Source organism: Borostomias antarcticus (assembly GCF_949987555.1).
Source record: "Borostomias antarcticus genome assembly, chromosome: 12".
NCBI lineage: Eukaryota > Metazoa > Chordata > Actinopteri > Stomiiformes > Stomiidae > Borostomias > Borostomias antarcticus.
The window spans coordinates 1664326-1689129 of NC_140245.1; the positions used below are offsets into that span (position 1 = coordinate 1664326).

Below are 24804 nucleotides of genomic sequence, written 5' to 3' on the forward strand. Positions count from 1 at the left end.
CTTATTCTTAAAAAATAAAATACAAATTAAGGAAATCGAGTTATGAGGTAAAAAAAAAACACCAAAAAAACAGGTGGAATTCCATAGTGCTGAGAAACATTCTGGTCAACTCAAGTCATCGCCAGCATTACTATGGAAGCATATAGTTGACTTAAAGGATAATGTTCGTTTTTGACAACCTGGACCTTATTTACGGCATATTATAAGACGTTTGACTCACCGAGATAACTTTGGTGTAATTCGGAGGCCTGTAGAAGAAATTTAAAATCCAGCGCGAGCCAAGTATATCCATGTAATGGCGGCGGACGGGGCACTGAGAATGCAGCTTCTAAAAATCTATTTTCTGCCGCGAAATGGTTGTTTTCATCAATCTGTTTTTATGAATCGCTAGTTGTGCTTACATAGAGCGAGGGCTTGTTGTGGTTTTCACATGCCTCTGTAATATGATCTTTAGAAACGTCTTTAGAAACGAAATACAGCTTCTCCACTTGCTCCAGCACGCATGCGCACAGCGAGCAGACTGGCTATTCCTCGTCTGTAGGCTACACTCGCGGCTCACATTCTCTACGCTACGATCGGCTTCCATCATATTCTAAGTCATCTTCTATATCCTCAAAATCTGATAAATATTCAGCCATATTGCACACAATATTCCAGGCACCAACAAGCCGATCGTCGCGTTGTTCGTCCTTTTGTGCCAGGGAAACAAAGAAATCTTTATTATTAAAAACTGTCTTTGAATGAGCACAAATTCAATCACAGGTTTAGGAAACAACCTTTAATATAACCTATCACACAACAGATTAACTTTGTGAAAAATAACTTGTTTCAATAACTTTTTACCCTGCTACACAAGCAATTCTGCCGGCGCAAAACTGATGCGACAACAGATAAAGATCGGCAAACGTGTTATTTACAGACAGGCCGATGGCGGTCAACAAGGCGAGTATGGGCTGATCCCGGCGTGGGCCGTGTGTGTACGGCCCATATATTGGTGCATCCCTAAGGAGCTGCTATAACACAGCTCCTCCCTCTCTGGTTGTGCTCTCCTCACATCCGTCTACAGCTCAGGACGCCCAGGGACCTGAGGTGGGGGGGGGGGGGGCTACTGGGAGTGAGCTGGTGTGTGTGTGTGTGTGTATGTGTGTGTGTGTGTGTGTGTGTGTGTGTTGGGTTCTCAGAGGCGTTGGACGGATCCTGGTTCTGAGCCGTCTGAGGAACAGGGTCAAGGGTCAGAGGGAACCTCGTCTCCGTTCGTCCGTCTACGGCGGTGGATCTGCCCTCTCTCTCTTCACCGCGACCAGCTGTTTCTCCTCCTTCTCCTCCTCCTCCTCCTCCTCCTCTTCGTCCTCGGCTGCTCTTTTCCTCTCCTCCTTTTTCACTCCTGTCCGTGGCGCCATGACAACGGGCCGTGGCTTCACGTCGTGTTCCGCGGTTGCCGTGGAGCTCTCGCAGACGGTCGGACCCTCCCACTTTGGAATGTCCAATCCCAGCAGCTCCATCAGCTGCTTCATGACCTCGTCCACGTAACCATGGATACGTAGGTGCGCGTGCTTGTCCTGGTGGAGAGAAGGGGATCACTGAACTGTTTCCCACTGATTCACACATCCACAAGAGAAGGATGAAACATTCATATCCAGTAGTGTAGAGAACTAGCGAGTTACTTCAAGGGTTGGCTTGAAGGTTTTCTACAGTATGTGTGTGTGTGTGTGTGTGTGTGTTACTCACATGTGTGTGTGTTTGTGAGAGTGTGTGAATGTATGTTACCCACGTGTGCGTGGTGTGAGAGTATGCATGTGTGAGTGTGTATGTATTTGTGTGGTGTGTTACTTGTGTGTGTCTGTAAGTGTGTGTGTCGCTCACGTGTGTGTGTGTGTCCCTCATGTGTGTGTGTGTGTGTGTGTGTGTGTGTGTGTGTGTATGTCGCTTGTGTGTGTGTGTGTGTGTGTCACTTGTGTGTGTGTATGTGTGTATGTCGCTCGTGTGTGTGTGTGTGTGTGTGTGTGAGTGTGTGTATGTCGCTTGTGTGTGTGTGTGTGTGTCACTCACGTGTTTAGTGGCCTGCAGGTTGACGATGACAACTTTGCCCCCTTTGCGTTTGGTGAGCAGTGGCAGGTCTCCGCTGGGTTTGATCTGCAGGGAGGTCCCCAGGGTGAGCGCCAGGTCAGCCCGCCTGGACACACACAAAACTCCATCACCCATAATTCACTAGGACATACAACCATTAAGACACAGTCAAATCAACAGACAAAACATCATACGCAGGTTACATTCAGCCATCTTACTTATGATTGAAAAAGCTTGAAAACATTGCAATGGTAGCACACCTCAGTTATTCAATTCAAGGAGGACAAAATACTCAATGGCCCATAGCTCTGACGAAGGCCGATTGTCGAAACATGTTAGCGTTTCTTTGTATGATGTGAGCCCTGAATAAACATGTGACAAGCGAGTATTTTGTCCTCCTTGAATTGAATAACTGAGATGTGCTACCATTGCGATGTTTGCAAGCTTTTTCAATCATATTACGAGTTTGGTTTTAGCACTCTAACTAAGAGCTATTTGGTTGAAGCGCGACCTCGCGTAAGCGTAATGTGAAAGTAATGCATTTTCTCAAATGTAAACACCAGTGAGATGTTTACAGTTTCAAGGACTCGATTGATTGAATTCACTTGAAGGCACTTGTCCGTTATGTGATGGCTACAGGTATGTGGTCCTTCTCAACTAAAAGCAGATAATGAAACAACGGCTTGGCCAGGGGCGATACTTGACCTTCAGATCCCGTTCGGATTTCAGTAAATTGCTCTCGCGGAGAATACGGAGGTCAGTGGAGGTGCGCCCGGTGAAGGGGTGGAATAATTGAATGGCGTGGAGCGACTGTGCGACCCTCAAGCCAATCGTCTGTGCCACCACAGAAAAAGCGGGCTAACGAGCGCAGAGTTGAAGCAGAAAAGAAGCCGACACTTTAGGCTGCACAGCAGGAGGTCGGGATCCTCGGGCGGGAAGTACACGAGCAGCAAATTACACAACCAAATTATGATATGATGAAATGTTACGAGGTGCTTGGCAGGAGGTGGCAGTGGCTGTTATAATGGCATTCATTACTAGGCCTACAGAATGAGTGATGGTGCCTGTATGTGTACGCCGGGCTCAGACTACAGGATTTTTGGGCCGATTTATCCCCGATTCACCCCTCCCGACAATCGGAGGAGAAATCTGGTCTGGAACGTTGGTCGGGGCCGAGATTATCTCGTAATGTGAGGGGTTTACAGATCCAATCTTATAGCTCCCGATCGGCTCGCAGACCCATCGGGGCGGCCCCGATAATATCAAACATGTTTGATATTTAAGATTATTACGTCCCGACTCTACAAGTGAGACGGCGAGACCAGTGGTTCGTTGCTCCCTCGGGCACGATAAGATCCTGTAGTGTGTGCTGAGCCGTTATTTTCAAATCTTGCTGTGTGTGCTTGTTTGAGATGCGCAAGAAGAATATCTGTTAAGATTCTCCTTATGTGCGTGATGTTACCCGATTGGTTAGGATTTTAACTATCCTGTAGTGTGAGCCCGGCATGTCTTACAGTGTTGTTTTAGACCCGTTAACCCCGACAACACAGTGTTCCGTCCTCCGCCCGGCGCCACGGCGCCCAGTCTGACCTGCTGGCGTCCTCGGCCCGGTTCAGGTCTCTGTCAGGAAGAGGGTCCTCCCAGTCCAGTATGGTGCTGATCAGCTTCCCCCTGGCCAAAACACACACACACACCCACACATTGTCCGGGAGGTATGTAACATCGTTGACATACATGGTGGTAGATATGAACTGTATTAATCCTCATAGGAGGAAATTTGGCGTTTCAGCAGTGGTATGTAACTATGAAACTGTATGAGAATGTGTTACCTATAAGTAACTGCATAAGTGAGAGTGTTACCTGTATGTAACTGTATGAGGGAGAGTGTGTTACCTGTATGTAACTGTATGAGGGAGGGTGTGTTACCTGTATGTAACTGTATGAGTGAGAGTGTGTTACCTGTATGTAACTGTATGAGGGAGAGTGTGTTACCTGTATGTAACTGTATGAGGGAGAGTGTGTTACGTGTATGTAACTGTATGAGGGAGAGTGTGTTACCTGTATGTAACTGTATGAGTGAGAGTGTGTTACCTGTATGTAACTGTATGAGGGAGAGTGTGTTACCTGTATGTAACTGTATGAGTGAGTGTGTGTTACCTGTATGTAACTGTATGAGTGAGTGTGTGTTACCTGTATGTAACTGTATGAGGGAGAGTGTGTTACGTGTATGTAACTGTATGAGGGAGAGTGTGTTACCTGTATGTAACTGTATGAGGGAGAGTGTGTTACCTGTATGTAACTGTATGAGGGAGAGTGTGTTACCTGTATGTAACTGTATGAGGGAGAGTGTGTTACGTGTATGTAACTGTATGAGGGAGAGTGTGTTACATGTATGTAACTGTATGAGGGAGAGTGTGTAACGTGTATGTAACTGTATGAGGGAGAGTGTGTTACCTGTATGTAACTGTATGAGGGAGAGTGTGTTACCTGTATGTAACTGTATGAGGGAGAGTGTGTTACGTGTATGTAACTGTATGAGGGAGAGTGTGTTACCTGTATGTAACTGTATGAGGGAGAGTGTGTTACGTGTATGTAACTGTATGAGGGAGAGTGTGTTACCTGTATGTAACTGTATGAGGGAGAGTGTTACCTGTATATAACTGTATGAGGGAGGGTGTGTTACCTGTATGTAACTGTATGAGGGAGAGTGTGTTACCTGTATGTAACTGTATGAGTGAGAGTGTTACCTGTATGTAACTGTATGAGGGAGAGTGTGTTACCTGTATGTAACTGTATGAGGGAGAGTGTGTTACGTGTATGTAACTGTATGAGGGAGAGTGTGTTACCTGTATGTAACTGTATGAGTGAGTGTGTTACCTGTATGTAACTGTATGAGGGAGAGTGTGTTACCTGTATGTAACTGTATGAGTGAGTGTGTGTTACCTGTATGTAACTGTATGAGTGAGTGTGTGTTACCTGTATGTAACTGTATGAGGGAGAGTGTGTTACGTGTATGTAACTGTATGAGGGAGAGTGTGTTACCTGTATGTAACTGTATGAGGGAGAGTGTGTTACCTGTATGTAACTGTATGAGGGAGAGTGTGTTACGTGTATGTAACTGTATGAGGGAGAGTGTGTTACATGTATGTAACTGTATGAGGGAGAGTGTGTAACGTGTATGTAACTGTATGAGGGAGAGTGTGTTACCTGTATGTAACTGTATGAGGGAGAGTGTGTTACCTGTATGTAACTGTATGAGGGAGAGTGTGTTACGTGTATGTAACTGTATGAGGGAGAGTGTGTTACCTGTATGTAACTGTATGAGGGAGAGTGTGTTACGTGTATGTAACTGTATGAGGGAGAGTGTGTTACCTGTATGTAACTGTATGAGGGAGAGTGTTACCTGTATGTAACTGTATGAGGGAGGGTGTGTTACCTGTATGTAACTGTATGAGGGAGAGTGTGTTACCTGTATGTAACTGTATGAGTGAGAGTGTTACCTGTATGTAACTGTATGAGGGAGAGTGTGTTACCTGTATGTAACTGTATGAGGGAGAGTGTGTTACGTGTATGTAACTGTATGAGGGAGAGTGTGTTACCTGTATGTAACTGTATGAGGGAGGGTGTGTTACCTGTATGTAACTGTATGAGTGAGTGTGTGTTACCTGCAGGCTCTCAGTCCTCTGGACCGGACCTCCTCGCAGTAGCGTCCCGTTGGCTTCAGTCCCATCACGCCAATCACCTTCTCCCTCACGTACTGCCTGGAAAACCACAAATCCCACAGTTCCTTTCACCGTAACGCTCCGTAACGACAGCCTGTTGTTGTTGTTGTTGTTGTTGTTCATGAGAAACGGCGCGCATCTCAAGTTGTCTCTCCAGTGTCTCTCTGACCACCGTCTCCGACCAGAAGACCAGCGGAGGCCTTGAGGTGCCGTACCAGGTACGTACTGGTCAGAGAGGCGCCATGGTCACTGTGTTTCAAGGACATTTCTGAGGCACCATCAATCAGAAAATGGCCGCCAGTCACCCTGGAACAGGAATGGCAGCCACAATATTGCAGCCATAGCACACATACTGTAAATAACATTACAGCGTAATTATGTACATCAAATTATTATAGCGAATGTGATGAAAGAAGAAGGATAGATGGGTAGGATAGACCCAGAAAAAGCCAGTGTACTACTACTTGCCAGAACTCACAAATGCATCTCCTTTCTAAAAGAAGTGACTAAGAGCATCATCTAGTGCTGAAGGCTGAAGTTCAAGAACAGCAAAGAAAAAATCCACTAGGTGCTTATGAGGGAGGATCGTGGTAGTGCTTCTTGAAGAGATGAGTTTTGAGCCTGCAGTGAACGATGGGCAGCAACTCTGACTCAGTTTATTCCACCACTGCGGGGCCAGGACAGAGAAGAGAGGAGAAACCTAGCGGAGAAACGTAGCAGAGCGTAGCGGTTGGGAGGGGGTGTAGGGTTTGACCATGGCCTGGAGGTGGGAGGGGGTGTAGGGTTTGACCATGGTCTGGAGGTAGGAGGGGGTGTAGGGTTTGACCATGGCCTGGAGGTAGGAAGGGGTGTAGGGTTTGACCATGGCCTGGAGGTAGGAGGGGGTGTAGGGTTTGACCATGGCCTGGAGGTAGGAGGGGGTGTAGGGTTTGACCATGGCCTGGAGGTAGGAGGGGGTGTAGGGTTTGACCATGGCCTGGAGGTAGGAGGGGGTGTAGGGTTTGATCATGGCCTGGAGGGAGGAGGGGGTGTAGGGTTTGACCATGGCCTGGAGGTAGGAGGGGGTGTAGGGTTTGATCATGGCCTGGAGGGAGGAGGGGGTGTAGGGTTTGACCATGGCCTGGAGGTGGGAGGGGGTGTAGGGTTTGATCATGGCCTGGAGGGAGGAGGGGGTGTAGGGTTTGACCATGGCCTGGAGGTAGGAGGGGGTGTGCCTGACCCATTGCACAGGGGGAAATTACATCACGTGCAAGTCGCGACAGCTGTGGACGAATGTCGCTTTATGGACTGCGACGGATGTGGGCTAATTTCAAGGTGCAATGTTATGACAAAGTGTTATGTCCTAATTGTATGTATACTGTGTGCAAAGTACGTACTTCCTAGGGACAGCTGTAGTGCATACTGGTGGTAAAAAGTAGAATCATGTGACTCTGAACGCAGCCTTGGTATTTCTGGGTCAGACTTCCTCACTGTTCTCCATCTTACCTGCCGCACTTCCCACACTCCTCCACAAACATGTTCCCATGGAGCTCAGACAGGAGATCCCTGAGGGGGGGAGAGAGAGAGAGAGAGGGAGAGGGAGAGGGAGAGAGGAAGAGAGGGAGGGAGAGAGGGAGAGAGGGAGAGAGGGAGAGAGAGAGAGAGGGAGAGAGGGAGAGAGAGAGGGAGAGAGAGAGGGAGAGAGAGAGGGAGAGAGAGAGGGAGAGAGGGAGGGAGAGAGGGAGAGAGAGAGGGAGAGAGGGAGAGAGGGAGAGAGAGAGGGAGAGAGGGAGAGAGGGAGGGAGAGAGAGAGGGAGAGAGAAAGAGAGAGAGGGAGAGAGGGAGAGGGAGAGATCATTCAGCCTGGTATTAATCACATTCAGTGTTGAATTAAATCCTATTCAGTGTTGAATTAATCATATTCAGTGTTGAATTAATCATAGTCAGTGTTGAATTAAATCCTATTCAGTGTTGAATTAATCATAGTCAGTGTTGAATGAATCATATTCAGAGTGGTTATTCAACATTCAGCCTGGTATTAATCTGGGTGCTGAGCTGGACAGTGGAGTGTGTCCCCGTCTGATTGCTGTGTGGAACGGATTAACGCGGCGGCCGCCTCCCCGCCTGCCGGCTGGCGGTGTTAATATGCTAATCACACTCTGAGCCCGGGCTGAACACCGCCGTGCGTCAACAGAGCGCTCAGACGAACAGCGCAGCCCGTGTCTGCCAGGAAAACTATTTATTATTCATACAAACTGATTCAAAACAGAGCAGAGAGCATTCCAATAAGCTGAAGGGCACTCGTTTGACGAGTGTTGGGATTGGCCGAATCACTTATTACAAGACTACTGAATGGATAAGATTTCTCCAGAGTGGTTTAATAAAGGGCTTCAACGCCGATGTAAAGAATTCCGGTATTGAGACGCACGGTACTGAATTAATCAGTCAAACATTAAACATTCCAGCCAGCACTAGTGGGTATGGAGGATTCAGCACCGTGTTAAAACCCTCGGCCTCGTCCGGCTGGGCTGCAGCGGAGCGTTCCGGGTACCTGGGGAAGCCGGAGCGGACGTGGAGCCCGTCCACGTTCTGGCTGATCAGGTACTTGAGGTAGCCGGCCCTCTGTAGGCCCAGCAGGACCATGTGGGTCAGACTGGGCCGGGCCGCCTCGAACGTGGTGTCGAAGTGCGGGGTCTCGCCCCTCTCCTCCATGGTCCACACGCCCTTCGGACCCCTGAGGTGAAGAGAGACCGGACAGGAGAGAGACGCGTTGAGAGAGAGGCTCGAGACGCACACGGATTCAACGGAGCGGCATGGGGAGAAAGTGTGTGTGAGTGAGTGAGATGTTTGTACGGTTGCTTGTAAGATCTCTCTTTCTCAAACTCTCACTGCGGCTAATTAGGCCAGAAAAAGCGTGTGAGGTCGGGGAGGGAGTACAGAATGACTGACAAGCATAACACTTCCTCTCCTCTCTCAGTCCCTTTGAACTTCTTCTGCCCCAAACTCCTGAGAGCCGACAATAACATAATGCACTGCACGTTCAAGCAAGACTGCTTCAAAGACTCTAGCGTAGACGGATACTCCCTCGTCGGCCACTACGTACTCATTTGAAACTATGTAAAACCTGCTCCAGCTCGAACGCCATTCGTATTTAATGAGCCATTTGAGGCTTTACAGCTACTAGACAAGTTGTGTTTGTGTCTTCAAGGCATTGTTGGTAGATGACCTTGAAAGGCCACCATCACTGTGACGGGCACTCTATTGAATGTGTAGGAACGTCCCCACATGACACGCACACGCACACACACACACACACACCTCAGCTGGACTACACTTCTCTGCTCAATAGACGTTTCATGACGACCGTGCATCAATACTTTATACCAGACCAGCATCGCCGCTGTGCCTCTTAATTAAACTATGCATAATTACCACAGGGATCACTGGCTAGGCCTTGCTTATTAAATTATTTATATTCTTAGAGTTTTTATAATTGTTGTATGACAGTTATTGCAGTTGCATTATTTATTAAGCTATTCACAGTGATGATTCACCGCTGTGTTGCTAAAAGCTTCTCACACTGAGATAATCATACTGCTTATGCACTGTTTTTATTCTGCTTTATTATCTATTTTATTCTGTCAATCATGGCTCCAGTGTTTACTATGTTTACATACGGGTGTTTAAAATGCCAGCAGGCACTTCGTGCCACAGTCCCGTCTATATTACATTACACAGTCATTTAGCAGATGTTAATCCAAAGTGACTTACAATAATTGCATTTAATGTAGGAAGTCAGTGTACTACTTCTCGCCAGAACTCACAAGTCTATATCCTTTCTAAACAAGTGACTATGGTAATAGTCTGGTAAAACTTCTTGAACCTGTGTGGAGAGATGCTAGTCGCCCCGAGGTAGCAGAGCGTAGCGGTCGTTAGGGGTTGTAAGGTGTGAACATGGCCCGGAGCTGGAGCTGTTCCTTTCATTGCCCTATAGATTCCTACCAGAGTTTCAAACTGGATGCGAGCTGCATCAGGGAGCCAGGGTAGAGAACGACGAAGGGAAGTTGTGTGGAGAACTTGGGGTGGTTGAACAGCAGGAGAGTGGCATCTTTCTGGACAAGGTCCTGGGGTTTAATGGCTGACGCCGGGGCCCCAGCAAGGAGGGAGTTGCAGTAGTCCAGATGGGAAATGACCAGGGCCAGGATGAGCACCTGCCAAGCAACCAGCTATGCGTGTCTCCACTTGTGTGTCAAAAGGGGGAAATGACAGGACCAGTTGGGTGTCATCGGCATAGCAGTGATAGGAGAAGCCATGCGAGCGAATTACAGAACCCAGAGATGTAGTGTAGAGGGAAAACAGGAGAGGACCCAGGACAGACCCTTGTGGAACCCCCGTAGTCAGACCCGTAACCTTCATAGTCCTGTTTTTGGTTTCGTAATTGAACTTTTTCCTGTGTGGTATGTTTCATGACAGTGTTACATTATACATTAGTCATTTAGTAGAGGCTTTTATCCAAAGCGACTTACAATAATTGCATTTAACGCAATTGGCTACTTGCTAGAACTTGCAAATTATTGTATTTTTGTGTTAGCACCTTGGTCTGGTTTCGTTCCTGTAAACTGTATGTGGCTTGAATGACAAGTAAACAAACTTGTCTTGACTAGAGGGTAGAGAAAGAGAGTCCGTGTCTCATTCCCTCTCAACTACTGCTGCCTGAGCTCTGAGTGCCAACAACATGATGCACTGCATGTTCAAGGGAGGCTGCTTCAAAGACTCCAGCACAGATAAATACGTCAGTCGTTACGTACTTATCTCCTGGGGGAGGGAGAGAGAGAGAGAGAGAGAGAGAGAGAAAGAGAGATGGAAAAACCTTTTCTGGCAATACGAAATACCTTTTGTATTTAATGGCCCATTTGAGGCTGCATCGAGCCAATTAGCTCGACCTATATTGTTTGTGTTGTGAAGGCACTGTTACATTACCTTGCAAGGCCACCATCACTGACTGACAGGCACTCTACTGAAATATGAATATGAGACCCCCTACAGCAGGGGTCTGCCACCTGCGGCTCTTTAGCCCCTCTACAGTGGCTCACTGGCTTTGACAAACATTATATGGAAATGAATAACTAAATAAATATATTACTGTTAAATACATTTATTTATTACTAAAATAAATGGTAATGTTGGCATTCAAGTTAGCTAGCAGCTAGCCTCGTGAGACCATCCTGATTTTGTGAGATCACATTCTGTTTCTTTCGCAAATCAGTCTGGATACTCTCCATAAAGATCCGTTTGTGCCAGATCAGAAAACGATCTCGCCAATCAGCGTCGGTTGTGAGGAATTTGAAATACAAACTGGCAGGGTGGGTTTAAGTGTGACGACAGTGAGGAGCGGTTGAAGTTAACGCGTGATAGATGGTGATAAACAGATGGTTCATCCAATCACCTGCCAAGTAATTTTGAAAGTGTCTGCCCTTTTGCAAACAATACCAAAGGAGATTTCCCAGATGATTATGCGAAGCAAACTATCTGCGCGTCAGGTTAGATAGCAGCAGACTGCATAGAATTTCACCAGAATGCACTAAATGTAGTGTTTGGTGCTCAAAAGGTCCCCCTTGGACCCCCAGACACCCCTGCCCCCCTTTATGTGTCCCCCCTGGGTGCACATACCACCACGCCTGAAAATAAATCAAAGGGGAAGCATTACCTTCATTTTAAGCTCAAATATGTTTTGCGGTTCCAGTCATATTTTGTATTCATTTTTTGATAGTAAAGGTTGCCGACCCCTGCCCTAGTGGCTCCTCCCCTCCTGCCTCCAGGCCTAGTCAAGCCCTACACCCCCTCCCGACATCTACGCTCTGCTAACTCCACTCCGAGGCCCCTGCGGTCGATCGACACGGTCACGGCTCTTCTCTGTCCTGGCCCCGCAGTGGTGGAATAAACTGCCCACTGAGAGAGAGGGAGAGATTTATTCTAATAATTCAGAAAAGAGTAGTCGAGAAGGCCAATGTTCATCTTTGCAAGACCAAGCTGGTTACTTTTATTCCAAATAGTTTACGAGTTTGCAAAGTCGGGCTCAGAGAGAAAAAAAACATCCACCAGCAGTGATTATCATCAAAACAGAGCATTATAAACAGTGTGGGTGTGACCGTACCTGCATATGCAAATACTTCACTAGCCAATTGTCAGTGAGTAGGCTAGGTCTGAGGGTCAACAGCTGAAGTGAACATTTACAGAGAGCAGAGATAGCTGGGATGGGGGGCCCCCTGGTGAGGTCTCCTGTCATAAGCTGGGAGGGGGGCCCTCTGGTGAGGTCTCCTGTCATAAGCTGGGAGGGGGGCCCCCTGGTGAGGTCTCCTGCCATAAAGCATTGTTTAGGCCTGGGGACAGTGAGGTCAGGGCAATAAACAGAGGACAACATCTCACTTTATAAGACAGGCCTATGACAATGTCTTGAGCAGAGAATATGAATGTATCTATTACAGAAGGAAGGAAGGGAGGAAGGAAGTAAGAAGGAGGCCTTGCGAGATACAGCACAACAGAATATAACAGAATATAAGAGAGAGAAAACTTTGGAACACATGTTGCTTGTACAACATGCTTCTACAAAACGAGATGGACTGAGTGTTGAGGGATTAGAACATCACTCACTTCACTAGTAAGAGGCTCTGGCGCCCCCTCCTGTCCATACAGTGGTACTTACCTCAACAGACTAACTTTGTACCGTTTAACACTTTGCTTACTTTTCCGTTTGTTATTTTAGGCCTGTTGTCGCCCTGTTCATTTATTGGTGTATTCATCAGGGACAATGCACACCAATCAACAGTAGAACTGTATAGGCCAGAGTAGTTTTCCTATGTTAAATGCAATTATTGTAAGTCGTTTAGGATAAAAGCAGCAGCTTAATGTCTGTAATGTAATGTAAAGTTAGTCTAAAGGCTAGTTTTCATCTGTTGTCCCTGGCCAGATGTTTAAATGGCCATTTTTAAACTTAAAATTGACTAATCGTTTACTGCTAGATTAATTATAAAATACAAAGTCTAGGACTGCTTCATGCATGTTTGCCTGCCTGTCATGTGCATCGGTCATCTGTGTGTCCTGCCTGTCTGCCAGCTTTCTTGGATGTAGTCTATTGTTGTGTTGACTTGCCTGTACATCTTACATGTCTCTCGTCTTTCAGCTAGTTAGTGTGAATGACTGGAGCCTCGATTACTCCAAACAAATCAATACTCTTGACAAACATAGATACACATGTTTCTGTATGTTGTGCCAAATTTGAGGTGAATCGTTCCCCATTTCATAAAAGGATGAAACTTGGTCCACTTGTACAGTTTGGAGTCCTGAACATTTTCAGATGTGGAGCCGACACAACAGCCTTGTGGCAGCCATTTTATTTTCTGCCATACCTGAATTATGTATTTTGCATCATATCTCCTGAACCAACCATGGTAACACAAAATATGTGATGTCTATCCCTATGTTTTGAGGGCCAAGGATTACAATGATAGCATATGCAACATCATAAACTGTTCAAGGGAACAGTTCATAGTAAATTCAATGATATTTGTTAAGGAAATGATAAGGAAATCAGAGTATCTGAGAACCTAGGCTAGATTTTATAATATCATGTCTGTAGATTGTTAAAAGCTCAATCCCTTTGACTGTAAAGAGCAGAACAATATTCAATATCACCTTATCTTCGCTTAAAAATAATGTGTCAAACAAAGATTTACTTAAAATATTTATAAAGTTTGTTTTGTTGTTGTTGTTGTTGATGACGATGATGAACCTTTTGCAGTGTCCTCAACGGCCTTTCTTGCAGCCGCAATTTATTTAAAGAGTTCAAGGATGGACAGGCGTAACTGTGGAAGTGCTGATCACAGTGGTCTCCAATGGCTTGGGTCCATCCAGCCCCAGTCTATTGGATTATTGGCATATTAGGTACCCCTCAAGTGCCTGTCCCCAACAGTGTCCTCCTGGGTACACTGCTCTTTCCAGGGAGCTGTTTGAACAATTCACCTCGAATTTGGCACATATCACCCAGACTAACTGTAATCCTTAATAATGTTACTGAAATCCTAATTAACTATTCACCTGAACAGTGTATGATGTTGACTGAGGTTCAAATCTAGACGCTTTAATAACAGGGTTTTCTATTACTAATGTTTCTGCATCGCTCACTGTTAGTGTACAGTTTGATTCATGTCTGTGTGAATGGTAAATGATGCCTTTGGCACTTTTATTGAAAGCGGTTTACAATGGCCTCTCATTCACCCATTCACACTCACACACCAATGGCTGCAGCTGCCATGCAAGCCTGCTCATTGGGAACAATTAGGGGTTCAGTGCAAGAGTGTGTGTGTGTGTGTGTGTGTGTGTGTGTGTGTGTGTGTGTGTGTGTGTGTGTGTGTGTGTGTGTGTGTGTGTCACCTGAAGTCAGGTATGCCTGCAGCGGTGCTTATGCCAGCTCCCGAGTGGACCACCAGGTACTGGGAATCCCTGATGAGCTGGGCCAGAGTCTCCACCTTCTCTGTCAGCTCCTCCGGCGTGTCGAACCTCTGGCGGGGGCGTGAGAGAGGGGGGGGAGAGGAAGGGAGGACCAGGGGGGAGAGAGGAAGGGAGGACCAGGGGGGAGAGAGGAAGGGAGGACCAGGGGGGAGAGAGGAAGGGAGGACCAGGGGGGAGAGAGGAAGGGAGGACCAGGGGCGGACGAGATGAGAAACATGTGAGAGGGAGGACAGAGACTGATTGGAGAACAGATGTTAGCTCATTGACATGCGTGAGCTACAATATCACCCTCAATGTGAAATAAGCTTGCTAACCTCGGCGCTGTGTAACCATGCTAGCTATGCTATGCTAACTACGGCGGCCTGCGTGCTCACCTCGGGGAGTCCGCATACACCTTTGTCTGCATAAGGAGACAGTCCGGCGGCGTAATTTACCGACATGGTTTGCTTGCTCTCTCGTTGTGCAAGAGACGATGTCACGTTTCTCAAATACTCGTAAACCTTTAGTCCAATGTTTGCAATGAGACCAAAAGTGTCTTATAGCGTTAACAGAGCTGTTATTTCTCTTGCAAGCCGCTTGGTCCGTGTCCCACGGTGGTGACGTCAACGGCAAGCGACAACCCATACGGCCTGCGCAGAAACAATTAGCTCGTTACTGTAGCAGAAAAACAGCAAGTACCTCTCACCACAAACATACAGTCTGCCTGGGATGAACACTGATGTGAAATCAAATCATAGATTGGTGAAAGCAAAATAATGGACAACATCCATATAGTTTTCTTGATATATATATAGCAGGTTGCAGTCTCCGGGGGGAAGTGTGGAGAATCTACATACAGACAATGGAATCCATCTCATTGGAACATTACATTACATTACAGTCATTTAGCAGACGCTTTTATCCAAAGCGACTAACAATAATTGCATTTAACGTAGGAAGAGCCAATGTACTACTACTTGCCAGAACTCACAAGTGCATCTTCTTTCTAAACAATTCGTATCATGGAGGTATCATGGAGGGTTAGGGTTAGGATGAGCACTTTTCCATGCCTCCCAGTTTGTCCTCCGTGGGTAGCACAATTGCTTGCTTCTATCTTCAACATTGTCAGCAGGGGCTAGACCCTAGGGTTTGTTAAAGAAACAGGATAGGTAGCCTCCATCAAGTCAAGTGTAGGAATTTTGGAAGGCTTGTTGTGTAAACTAAGTGTTTGAGTTGAGTTTGACTGTAATGTACTAGCTACAGAGGCTTAGGGTAACACATGTTCCAATAAAGATCTTTATTTTCAGTTTTAAATAGGCCAAAAAATACATAAAAATACACAGGTAAATTAAAGGATACATGATCGTCCATCCAGACACATGTGCATATAAGTTCATGGTTCATGTTGAAACTGTAAATCAACGTTCAAGCACACCTGGAAAGACACTTAACTACTTTGTCTTATCAATGTTTTTGTTATAATTAAGTATCCTGAGAATTATAGTTGAAATAAGTCAAATTTGAATAAAAGAAACATCCAATATTGCTGATACAAAATACACACATGTGCGCGCACACACACATACACACGCTCACACACATTGATGCCCACCCACCTGGAGATTCATGATACCACCCTCCACCAGCACACACAAAATAAATACAATCAAGAAAAACAAAAACACGGTGGCCATTTTCTTTTTCCGCTTCCGGGGGCCCTCTGACACTGCCACAACATCGTACAACACAGATACACGACCTTTCTACAAAACCCCCAATTATCCCTCAAAACCCACCGACCCCCATAACAAGAGAACATTCAAATCATTCTCTAACAAAGATTACAGGCAAAGCTTCTAAGCAAAGAAGGATAGCGAAACAGCAAAGCTCGCAAGAGAGCTAATGGTGAAGATAAAACTACTAATACACCAAACTTCTTTTTTCTCTCCATTGTTGTGGACTTTTCTTTCAACTTTAGTTCATATTAATTTATAATTATTCTTCCTTTGGAAGTAGTCTGGAGAGTGCTAGCACTGATTTCTGTTTTACTCCAGAGGAAAGGAGCATTATTACAAATAATGAAAATATGGTGAACTATCCCTTTAGACGGCTTTAGATTTTAAGTCTCCATGTTAAGCAGGAGATCCACAATGAACGAGTGTAAACTGATGCATGGCCTGCTCTGAAGAACCATCCTAGGTACCAACCTTACATAGAATGTTCTAGAACCACACACACACACACACACACGTCTTCTTGAATGACAGAAAACAAACACTTCACACAGTTATGGCCAGAGGGCCGCGGCAAACAATTGTTAAAGTGATGCAGTTCACCAAGCGTTGACCCACTGCTCAAATTCAACGTGCAGGGTCCTCCGATTGAGCTGGGACCATCGTGACATCGTGACATCGTCTGTCCGAGAAAAAGATCTTCCAAGATGTCTGACATTTGATAAAGTGTCTCGTCGAGTCATCTCCCCTCACCCCAAAGAGTCAGCGGAGAGCTGCGACACAGCCTCCATCTTGGGTTGAAGCTCTGTGCGGCACTGCTCACACACAACAACAACAACAACGACAACAACAACAACAACAAGTGAAGTGCTCAGCCACCGGGGATTTCTCAGTGACCGGAGCTGAATATTTCTCAGTAACAAGCAGAGATTGGAAGGAAGGGGGAGGATACTGAAATAAGCCTAGTTTGGAAAGCCTGTAATGGCAAAAGTTTCACCATTATTATTAAACAGCGACTTAAAAACCTACAATATTTAACAGAGAGGGTCAAAGAAAAGACGACGACGACCAGGGCTGGAAGGAGGAACAGCTATCTGCCCGGCAACAGCCTATTATATCAGACCCAGCGGACTACGGGAAAAAGAAACCACACGTGATTCTTCTGTGGATAAAAAAAGTGAGAAGTTTAAAATCTTTCTTGGTTGTTAGTCCTGTCGACCCCGCCCCCCGGACGAGGGCGCGTCGCCGCCGGCGCCCGTGTTTCCCGACCCCGTCACGACTCCTCGTTCCCGGAGTCGTCCTCGTCGTAGCAGCAGTCGTCCTCGTCGCCGTCCTCGTCCTCCAGCTCCTCGTCGTCGTAGTAATCGTCGTAGAAGAGGTCGGAGCCCTCGTCGGGGGGCGGGGCGTGCGTGCGGACGCAGTACTCGGCCAGCGTGGTGGGGACCTTCACGCCGTCGCGCTCCGCCTCCGCCTTGGTGGCCAGCACCTGCTTCCTGTGAGAGGGAGGAGGACAGGGCGGACCGTCAGTCCAGCAGCGTCACAATCACATTTCACCATCAGATTTAGGAAGGCCGCCGTAGCTCAGGAGGTGGAGCGGGTCGTCCGACGATCATAGGGTCAGCGGTTCGAATCCCGGCTCCTCCTCCTGACGACATGTCAAAGTATGACTGAACCCCAGATTGCTCCCAATGAGCAGGGAGCATGCATGGCAGCTGCCGCCATTGTTGTGTGTGTGTGTGTGTGTGTGTGTGAATGAGAGGCCTTGATGGAAAGAGCTTTGGATAAAAGCGTTATATAAGTGCAGTCCATTTACCATTTATTGGCCTAGTATGTAAACACACACACACACATATATATATATACAAACACACACAGGAATTTGGTTCTGCCGTTGGTGACTCTTAAGCAATACAGACAACACACAATATACAAGCCATATGCAGATTATATGAAAGACAAACATACACAAGAGTGTAAGGATGTGAGGTAGTGCAAACAACAATAATATGCATCACGGATGGACATGAAATGATGCAGCATACACATGTTACAGTGATATAATAATTGTGTGTGTGAGTGAGTGAGTGAGTGTGTGTGTGTGTGTGTGTGTGTGTGTGTGTGTGTGTGTGTGAGTGTGTGTGGGAGTGTGTGTGTGTGTGAGTGAGTGGATGTGTGTGAGTGTGAGTGTGTGTGTGTGAGAGAGTGTGTGTGAGTATGTGAGTGTGTGTGTGAGTGTGTGTGTGAGAGTGTGTGTGTGAGAGTGTGAGTGTATGTGTGTGTATGTGAGTGTGTGTGTGTGAGTGAGTGAGTGTGTGAGAGTGTGTGTGTGTGAGTGTGTGTGGGAGAGTGTGTGTGTGTGTATGTGAGTACCTGATGATTTCGGCGTATTCCCTGTCCTTGCCTTTGCTGTCCCTCCACTTGCGGTACATGACGGAGGCGTCGACGTTGGCGGGGGAGAAGGTGTTGGGCTCGTTCAGGAGAGAGATCACACTCAGGAGGATGGTCCTGCAGGTAACACACACACACACACACCAGATCAGACCGCAGAATAAGATTAAAACAAAACAAAAAAATATTAACACTACATTTCAACTGTGTAACCGAGTGCTGCATTAAACTTGAGATGTATGTATCTTATGTTGACCAGAATCGGCACCGACGAGTATTCTGTTGGGGGATAAGAAGATGACAACAAAAGATCATCATGAGTGATGGTGTTTTTCCCCAAGGCTCGAGTTGATTTCATGTTCAGTTCCAGGAACTGTGAGGGGTTCCACGAAGCCAGACAGGCTGGTGTCATGTGATCCAGGAGAAGGGTTATATAAGCCCCTCTGGGTAAAAGGGGGGGGGTAGATAGACAGGAGGCAGTGAGTAGGCAGACTGGGGGGTTATTGTGCAGTAATGTACCTGACGTTCTGGGTGGGGTTCCATCGCTCTGAGGGGAGCTCGCCACTCTGGGGGTCGTCGACCGGAGGGTGGAGGATGGAGATGCACACGTCCCCGTTCTAACATAGGAACACAGGAAAGCAACGTCGCCATCACACACACCAAGTGCCAGGCATGACCGGGCTAAATAAACCGCCGTGGAAAGTTTGCCCTTTGTGTTACGTCTCGTTCTGTGGGCGAGTCAGCCCTACCTAACCATGTTCAGTGCCGCTTACCTCGTAGATGTTGGGATGCCACATCTTGGTGAGGAAACGGAATGTAGGTGGCGAGTACGGGTAGTCGATGGGGAACTTGATCCGAGCCTGGGGATAGAAGATACGCGCATGTTGATTAAAAGCTGCCGTCACATCAGGCAAGGGGAGGGGTGGAGTCAGCAGTGTGGCAGTGAGATCTGGCTCTGAACACCGAGATCTGCTCCAGACTATGTCACAACATCCGTGTGAGTGACAGACCGATAACCAGCTAGTCAAGGCACCGACGAAAACAAACCCAAACCGCGTGTTGACACTGCTCACCCACTTCCCCCTCCCGAATAGCAGGGTAGTTGTTGCGATCGGGTTAACGTCAGCTATAAATGGCCAGCTACAAGATACGCAAATATTACTCAATTGTTTTACGACGTAGCTTACCCCAAGTCAGTCATCTACCTACCTTAAAATACCCCCCTTCGTAGTGAGTGGCAGGGGGCCCGAAGATGGCCACTTCCCAGTTGTACAGATCCGCCTCGTCCACCAGTGTGATTTTAAACCCCTCCACTGGCTGCTCCTGGAGACTCTTCATCTCCAACATAAGTGCCTTTTGGGAGCTGGCGACGTGAGATGGGCCGTGTTGCGCCATGGCTGTGAGGAGGCTTGTTTACTTGTTTACTTGATCACGGCTAAGCCAGCTGATCTGGCAAAACAACAAAAAAAAAAAGATTCTTTGTTTGTTCTCGAGTAACAATGACTTAGCCAGCCCTTCTCAACGCGCAGGTCAAACAAAGGCTTTGTTGGCGAGTTGGTTGGTTTATCTAATTCGGCAACCAGCATGAAGATTACAATTATTTTTATATTGTAAAAACAAGGTAAAAATCGTTGTCTTAATAAAGCTGACGGACTGGCTAAGCCGTAAATCTAACGCACTGGTCGCAGCAGCTGTAAGCTAGCTTGTTAGCTAGCAAGCTAAAAGGGCTTCACTGATTCTAATAAAAACAAAACGATAACTTGTCTGCTCTCTGTCTCTAACTGAACTAGAATAATATGTCTTTGCTCCAGCTAATTTACATAGAGAAAGCGTTGGTTCAGATGTTCACGGAAGAAGGCATGATCAGCTGAGGTTGTGAGTGTTTTCTCCCTGGCTGGTTGTGCTAGTGAGCCAGCCTGCTAGCTCGGATCAGAGAAAAGCTTCCCCTCTCTCTCAAAACAGTCAATAAGATCGCAATGCTTTCTGGGAACTGTAGTTATGACGGGGTGCTCATCTTCTTAATTCTCACAGCAGCAAACTGTGAAATCACTGGAGGGGGGGGTGTGGCTACTCGATATGACTGAAATAACTCAATATATATTTGATGGGCAACAGTGTTACCGCAAATTCTCTAAAAACATTTTGTGAGGGAAGTTTCTCGAACTACATTCACGACATGTTGGAACGGAGCCACCTGTGTGACGTCACAACAACGCGGACGTTGTTTGTGTCCAGTGACTGGCTCGTGCTTGTTGTTATTGATCGTGTGGAACAACCCTGTACACGGTATCTACACGAGGTAGCTACACATTATGAATAACGTGGTAAAACATTCACGACAGTCCAAAAGATCTGAGAAAACAAGAATAAAAGCTTCATGCCCCCCTCCCCCACGATCTATCCGATGGGCCAATCACATTCCGTGTGACGTGTACAGTCTGCGTCGCTAGTGGAGTCAAGGCACACATTGTAGCTCTTCTGAAATGCCTGAATAATACACTAAGGAATCATGACCATAAAAAATATGCTATCAATAATAAGATGTTTTCCTTTATATTTTCGAAATAAGCATCAGTTGTGAATTGTTTGGCGTGATTTAGCTCAAATTCTGTAATAAATGTCGGTGGCTTGCTACCTGCTTGCTACCCAACTAATAGCTGGACCCTATTTACGCGACGTAGTAGAGAACGGACCCAATAGGCGAAGTTCGCCATGGATTCGAAAACGCGTCGTCGGTCCCGATCTGGTTCTCGCGGACGGAACCGGGAGAAAAAGGTGTCCAAACGGAGCAGATCCCGGTCCCCCGACGAGAGGAGGGGCCGGAGTCGGTCGGTGGAGAAGAACAGAAATCCCCGGAGACGTGGAAGAGACTCTGAGAGCGGAAACTCGGACAGCAGCGCTGGCTCTCCGGCCCGATACCCGCCCCGTAGCGATGACCATCCTGGGCCCAGAAATGACCATCCTGGGCCCAGAAATGACTATCCTGGGCCCAGAAATGACTATCCTGGGCCCAGAAATGACCATCCTGGGCCCAGAAACGAAGAGGATGGCGACAAGAGACGGGGAGGATACCGCCCGAAGAGCCAATCAAAAGACAGATCCAGGTAAAACAATGATCAGCTAGACTAGCATGTCACCCATAGTAGTTCAAAAGAAAGGAAGCCTTTTTAATAAACGTCTGTGTAACTCGGGTTGTTAGCTGATTGCGTGTTATTGTTGTATTGGTTCAAGCTCATGGGTGTATTGTTGCGTGGCGCAAATATTGATTTTCCAATTTACTGATATAAAATGTTCCGCTTCACAGTTCTGAATCCGACGATTCCAGAGGAAGGAAGAAGATAAGCAGCAAGTCCGCCAGGAGAGAGGAGGAGAAGGCAGGGAAGAGACGAGGCAGGAGTCCCTCCCAGTCTGACTCGGGTTCCAGCGTGGACCGGGGGAGGGCGAGGGATGGGGGGAGCAGCGAGAGAGAGCCCAGGAGGAGGCGGAGCGTCGACAGAGGGACCAGGAGCCCCATCAGAGAGAGGGAGGCGCAGAGGAGGGAGAGAGAGGGGGACAGGGACAGGGCGAGGAGCTCGGCTACTGACAGAATCCGAGACCGAGAGAGAAGCCGTAGAAGTGAAGACAGGGAGGAAGGGAGGAGAGAGAGGAGAGGAGGAGGAGGAGGAGGGGGGGAGGCCAGAGACAGAGGGAGGCGTCGCTCCGGCTCCTCCGAGTCCTCGGAGAGCTCCGGGTCAGACGGAGGCGGCGGGGGCCGCGGGCGCTCCCCAGGGTCCCCGGACGGCGCCGGCCCCTCCGCCAAGGAGGAGACGAGGAAGCAGAGAGAGATGCTGAAGGCCCTGGAGACGCCGGAGGAGAAGAGGGCCAGACGACTGGCGAAGAAAGAGGCGAAGGAGAGGAAGAAGAGGGAGAAGATGGGCTGGAGCGAGGAGTACATGGGCTACACCAACGCAGACAACCCCTTCGGCGACAACAACCTGCTCGGCACCTTCAAATGGCAGAAGGTGAGTGAGAGAGAACGGTAGCGATGGCTGCCTTGCTTTTGAGGTTTCAGAAAACTAGTGAACACCAACTCCCAGACCTGGAGAGGTGCTGGGTTTGTTTGTTTTGTCGTTCGTGTCGGGCCGCCATGACCAGAAATGTCGTGTGTGTGTGTGTGTCTTCGTTCTCATGTTCAGGCTCTGGATAAGAAAGGTATCGGTCACCTGGGAGAGAAGGACCTGAAAGACAGGAACAAACGCATCCAAGAGGACAACCGCAGAGAGCTTCAGAAGGTGTGTGTGTGTGTGTGTGTGTGTGTATGTGTATGTGTATGCCAGAGTACGTGTTTGTGTGTGTATGCCCTTGTGCATGCCTGAAAGGAGATGTCATGATGTGACGTAAACTCTCTCTCTGTGTGTGTGTCTGTTTGACATGTACATGGACACTTGCTTTAGCTATAAAATATCAAAATATCAACCACTTGCTCATGCCATCTCTGCATGTGGGTATAATTGCAAAATTATAGTTTTGATATTTGGCAGCTTAGGGCACGTACACAAAATGTGTGTGTGAGGATTCCAACTTGCTGGACTGGCAAAAAAATCAGCAAAACACTTAGTTAAGTACTGTTCTGTGTCTGCCATCATTGGCAGTCATTTCATATGGAAAATACACTGCTACCTATATCCATAAATAGCTTTGATCTCCCTGCTGGGACTACATTATGATCTTGCAATGCGTTGTGTGACTCTTGCTACTGTTGGATTTTGATATTGATTTGTATCTTTGATTGAAAATCCAATAAAGAAATTGAAATGTGAGTGTGCGTGTGTGTGTGTGTGCAGGTGAAGCAGCTGCGTCTGGAGAGGGAGCGTGAGAAGGCGATGAGGGAGACGGAGCTGGAGATGCTGCAGCGCGAGAAGGAGGCGGAGCATTTCAAGACGTGGGCGGAGCAAGAGGACAACTTCCACCTGCACCAGGCCAAGCTACGGTACGAGACCCGTTCGGATCGGAACCGAAAATACGGCAGACGCACCTGTGTGGCGTGCACCCTCTGATTCTGCTCCCAGCTCCTATTTCCTTGTTCCTTGACTTCCTCATGAGACCTTCCTCATCTCACGTTCCGTTCCTCTCGTGAATCAGTCTGGATACTCTCCATAGAGATCCGTTTGTGCGCCAGATGGGAAAACGATCTAGCCAATCAGCGTTCTAAGGGGAGATACAAACGGCTACACCGGGCGGGTTTGGGCGTGATGACAGCGAGAAGCGGATGAAGTTAGCGCGTGATAGACAAATGGTTCATCCAATCACCACCAAGTATTTTTGAAAGTGCCCGTCCTTTCCCAAACAGTTTCCAACGGAGAGTTCCCTAATGCGAAGCAAACCATCTAACAAACCATGTTACTATTTCCTACCCTAGTTGCTTCATATATGACTGTGTGTGTGTGTGCGTGTGTGCGTGTGCTTGTGTGTGTGTAGGTCTAAGATCCGTATTCGTGACGGCCGGGCCAAGCCCATCGACCTGCTGGCGAAGTACATCAGCGCCGAGGACGACGACCTGGCGGTGGAAATGCACGAGCCGTACACCTTCCTCAACGGGCTGACGGTCACGGACATGGACGACCTTCTCGAGGACATCAAGGTGTGTGTGTGTGTGTGCGTACGCGGGAATGTGCGCGTCCATCCCTGTGTGTGTGTGTGTGTGTGTGTGTGACGCTCTGTTGCGCGTTGGGACCGCCAGGTGTACATGGAGCTGGAGCAGGGGAAGAATGTGGACTTCTGGAGGGACATGACCACCATCACAGAGGACGAGATCAGCAAACTCAGGAAACTAGAGGCTTCTGGGAAGGGACCAGGTGAAGTAACGCCACTCCCTCCGTCGGTCCAGAAAAGATCCTTTTTATGTCGTCATCAACCCCGTGGCTTTAAACCAAGCGCACCTGAACAGTCGGTTGAGAAAGAGGCTTGAGATTCCCCCGATGTACACTAGGGCTGCAAATTTCAAGGAATTTTAATTAATCGATAACTGTTAACCTTAACAAACAATAGTCAATTAATTGATAAGAACGTCCCGCGCTGGACTGCGCTTTGCTCGCTTAATTTTTGTGTCTTCTTCCGCTGTGTCGTTGAAATTTCCCGGCAGCCCAATTAGCCTTCACTACAGTACGTGGTGTGGCGCCCTCATGTGCGGTCGGACCTTAAATCATGATTACATTTCACGCAACTCCCATTGATAATGTTCGTTCCCCCCAAAAATGTTCAAGCAAATCTTACTCGAGTAAATTCTTATTGGCAATTAATCGATAGTCGATTAACTATTAACATCCCTAATGTACACCCCTCCCCCCCAGGCGATCGGCGCGACGGCATCAACACGTCGGTGACCATCGACGTCCAGACGGTGTTCAAGGGGAAGACGTACAGCCAGCTGCAGGCGCTGCACCTCAACA

The 24804-nt window shown here is 47.5% G+C and overlaps 3 protein-coding genes across 3 annotated transcripts in view; 1 reads left to right on the forward strand and 2 right to left on the reverse strand.

The window, feature by feature from the left end:
• Positions 1 to 912: 912 nt before the first annotated feature.
• Positions 913 to 14833, reverse strand: sirt6 (sirtuin 6). Its single transcript, XM_084446792.1, has 8 exons — positions 14651 to 14833; positions 14199 to 14326; positions 8320 to 8502; positions 7275 to 7334; positions 5733 to 5828; positions 3658 to 3738; positions 2050 to 2173; positions 913 to 1559 (listed from the first exon to the last, which is right to left on the reverse strand). The coding sequence occupies exons 1-8, from the start codon at positions 14714 to 14716 to the stop codon at positions 1263 to 1265; spliced, it is 1035 nt and encodes a 344-aa protein (XP_084302918.1). The 5' UTR covers positions 14717 to 14833; the 3' UTR covers positions 913 to 1262.
• A 734-nt stretch (positions 14834 to 15567) lies between these two features.
• On the reverse strand, positions 15568 to 20270 carry LOC311316489 (ubiquitin-conjugating enzyme E2 R2-like). Its single transcript, XM_084447350.1, has 5 exons — positions 19586 to 20270; positions 19150 to 19236; positions 18896 to 18993; positions 18359 to 18493; positions 15568 to 17481 (listed from the first exon to the last, which is right to left on the reverse strand). Exons 1-5 carry the CDS (start codon positions 19769 to 19771, stop codon positions 17262 to 17264), a joined length of 726 nt encoding a protein of 241 aa, XP_084303476.1. The 5' UTR covers positions 19772 to 20270; the 3' UTR covers positions 15568 to 17261.
• Positions 20271 to 21088: 818 nt separating this feature from the next.
• The window catches only part of cactin, a gene marked incomplete at its 5' end in the record, with an annotated part of 6342 nt that continues 2626 nt past the window's right edge, over positions 21089 to 24804 (forward strand). Inside the window, 7 exons of the mRNA XM_084446866.1 lie at positions 21089 to 21480; positions 21681 to 22377; positions 22552 to 22647; positions 23200 to 23345; positions 23834 to 23996; positions 24096 to 24210; positions 24706 to 24804. The exon at positions 24706 to 24804 is cut by the window's right edge and continues 94 nt beyond it. Of these exons, the coding sequence (XP_084302992.1) occupies positions 21089 to 21480; positions 21681 to 22377; positions 22552 to 22647; positions 23200 to 23345; positions 23834 to 23996; positions 24096 to 24210; positions 24706 to 24804 (1708 nt within the window). The remainder of the gene's footprint in view (positions 21481 to 21680; positions 22378 to 22551; positions 22648 to 23199; positions 23346 to 23833; positions 23997 to 24095; positions 24211 to 24705) is intronic.

Bases quoted from the DNA above. Each gene is read 5' to 3' on its own strand.
- sirt6 (XM_084446792.1), bottom strand. From the start codon at position 14,716: ATGTCGGTAAATTACGCCGCCGGACTGTCTCCTTATGCAGACAAAGGT. The intron at 2,174-3,657 runs GTCAGACTGGGC...GTGTGTGTCCAG, and splicing joins CGGGCCGAGGACGCCAGCAG to GCGGGCTGACCTGGCGCTCA. The intron at 1,560-2,049 runs GTGAGTGACACA...TCTCTCCACCAG, and splicing joins ACCTGCAGGCCACTAAACAC to GACAAGCACGCGCACCTACG.
- LOC311316489 (XM_084447350.1), bottom strand. From the start codon at position 19,771: ATGGCGCAACACGGCCCATCTCACGTCGCCAGCTCCCAAAAGGCACTT. The intron at 18,994-19,149 runs GTAAGCGGCACT...TTCCTATGTTAG, and splicing joins GGCATCCCAACATCTACGAG to AACGGGGACGTGTGCATCTC. The intron at 18,494-18,895 runs GTACATTACTGC...TGTTACCTGCAG, and splicing joins AACCCCACCCAGAACGTCAG to GACCATCCTCCTGAGTGTGA.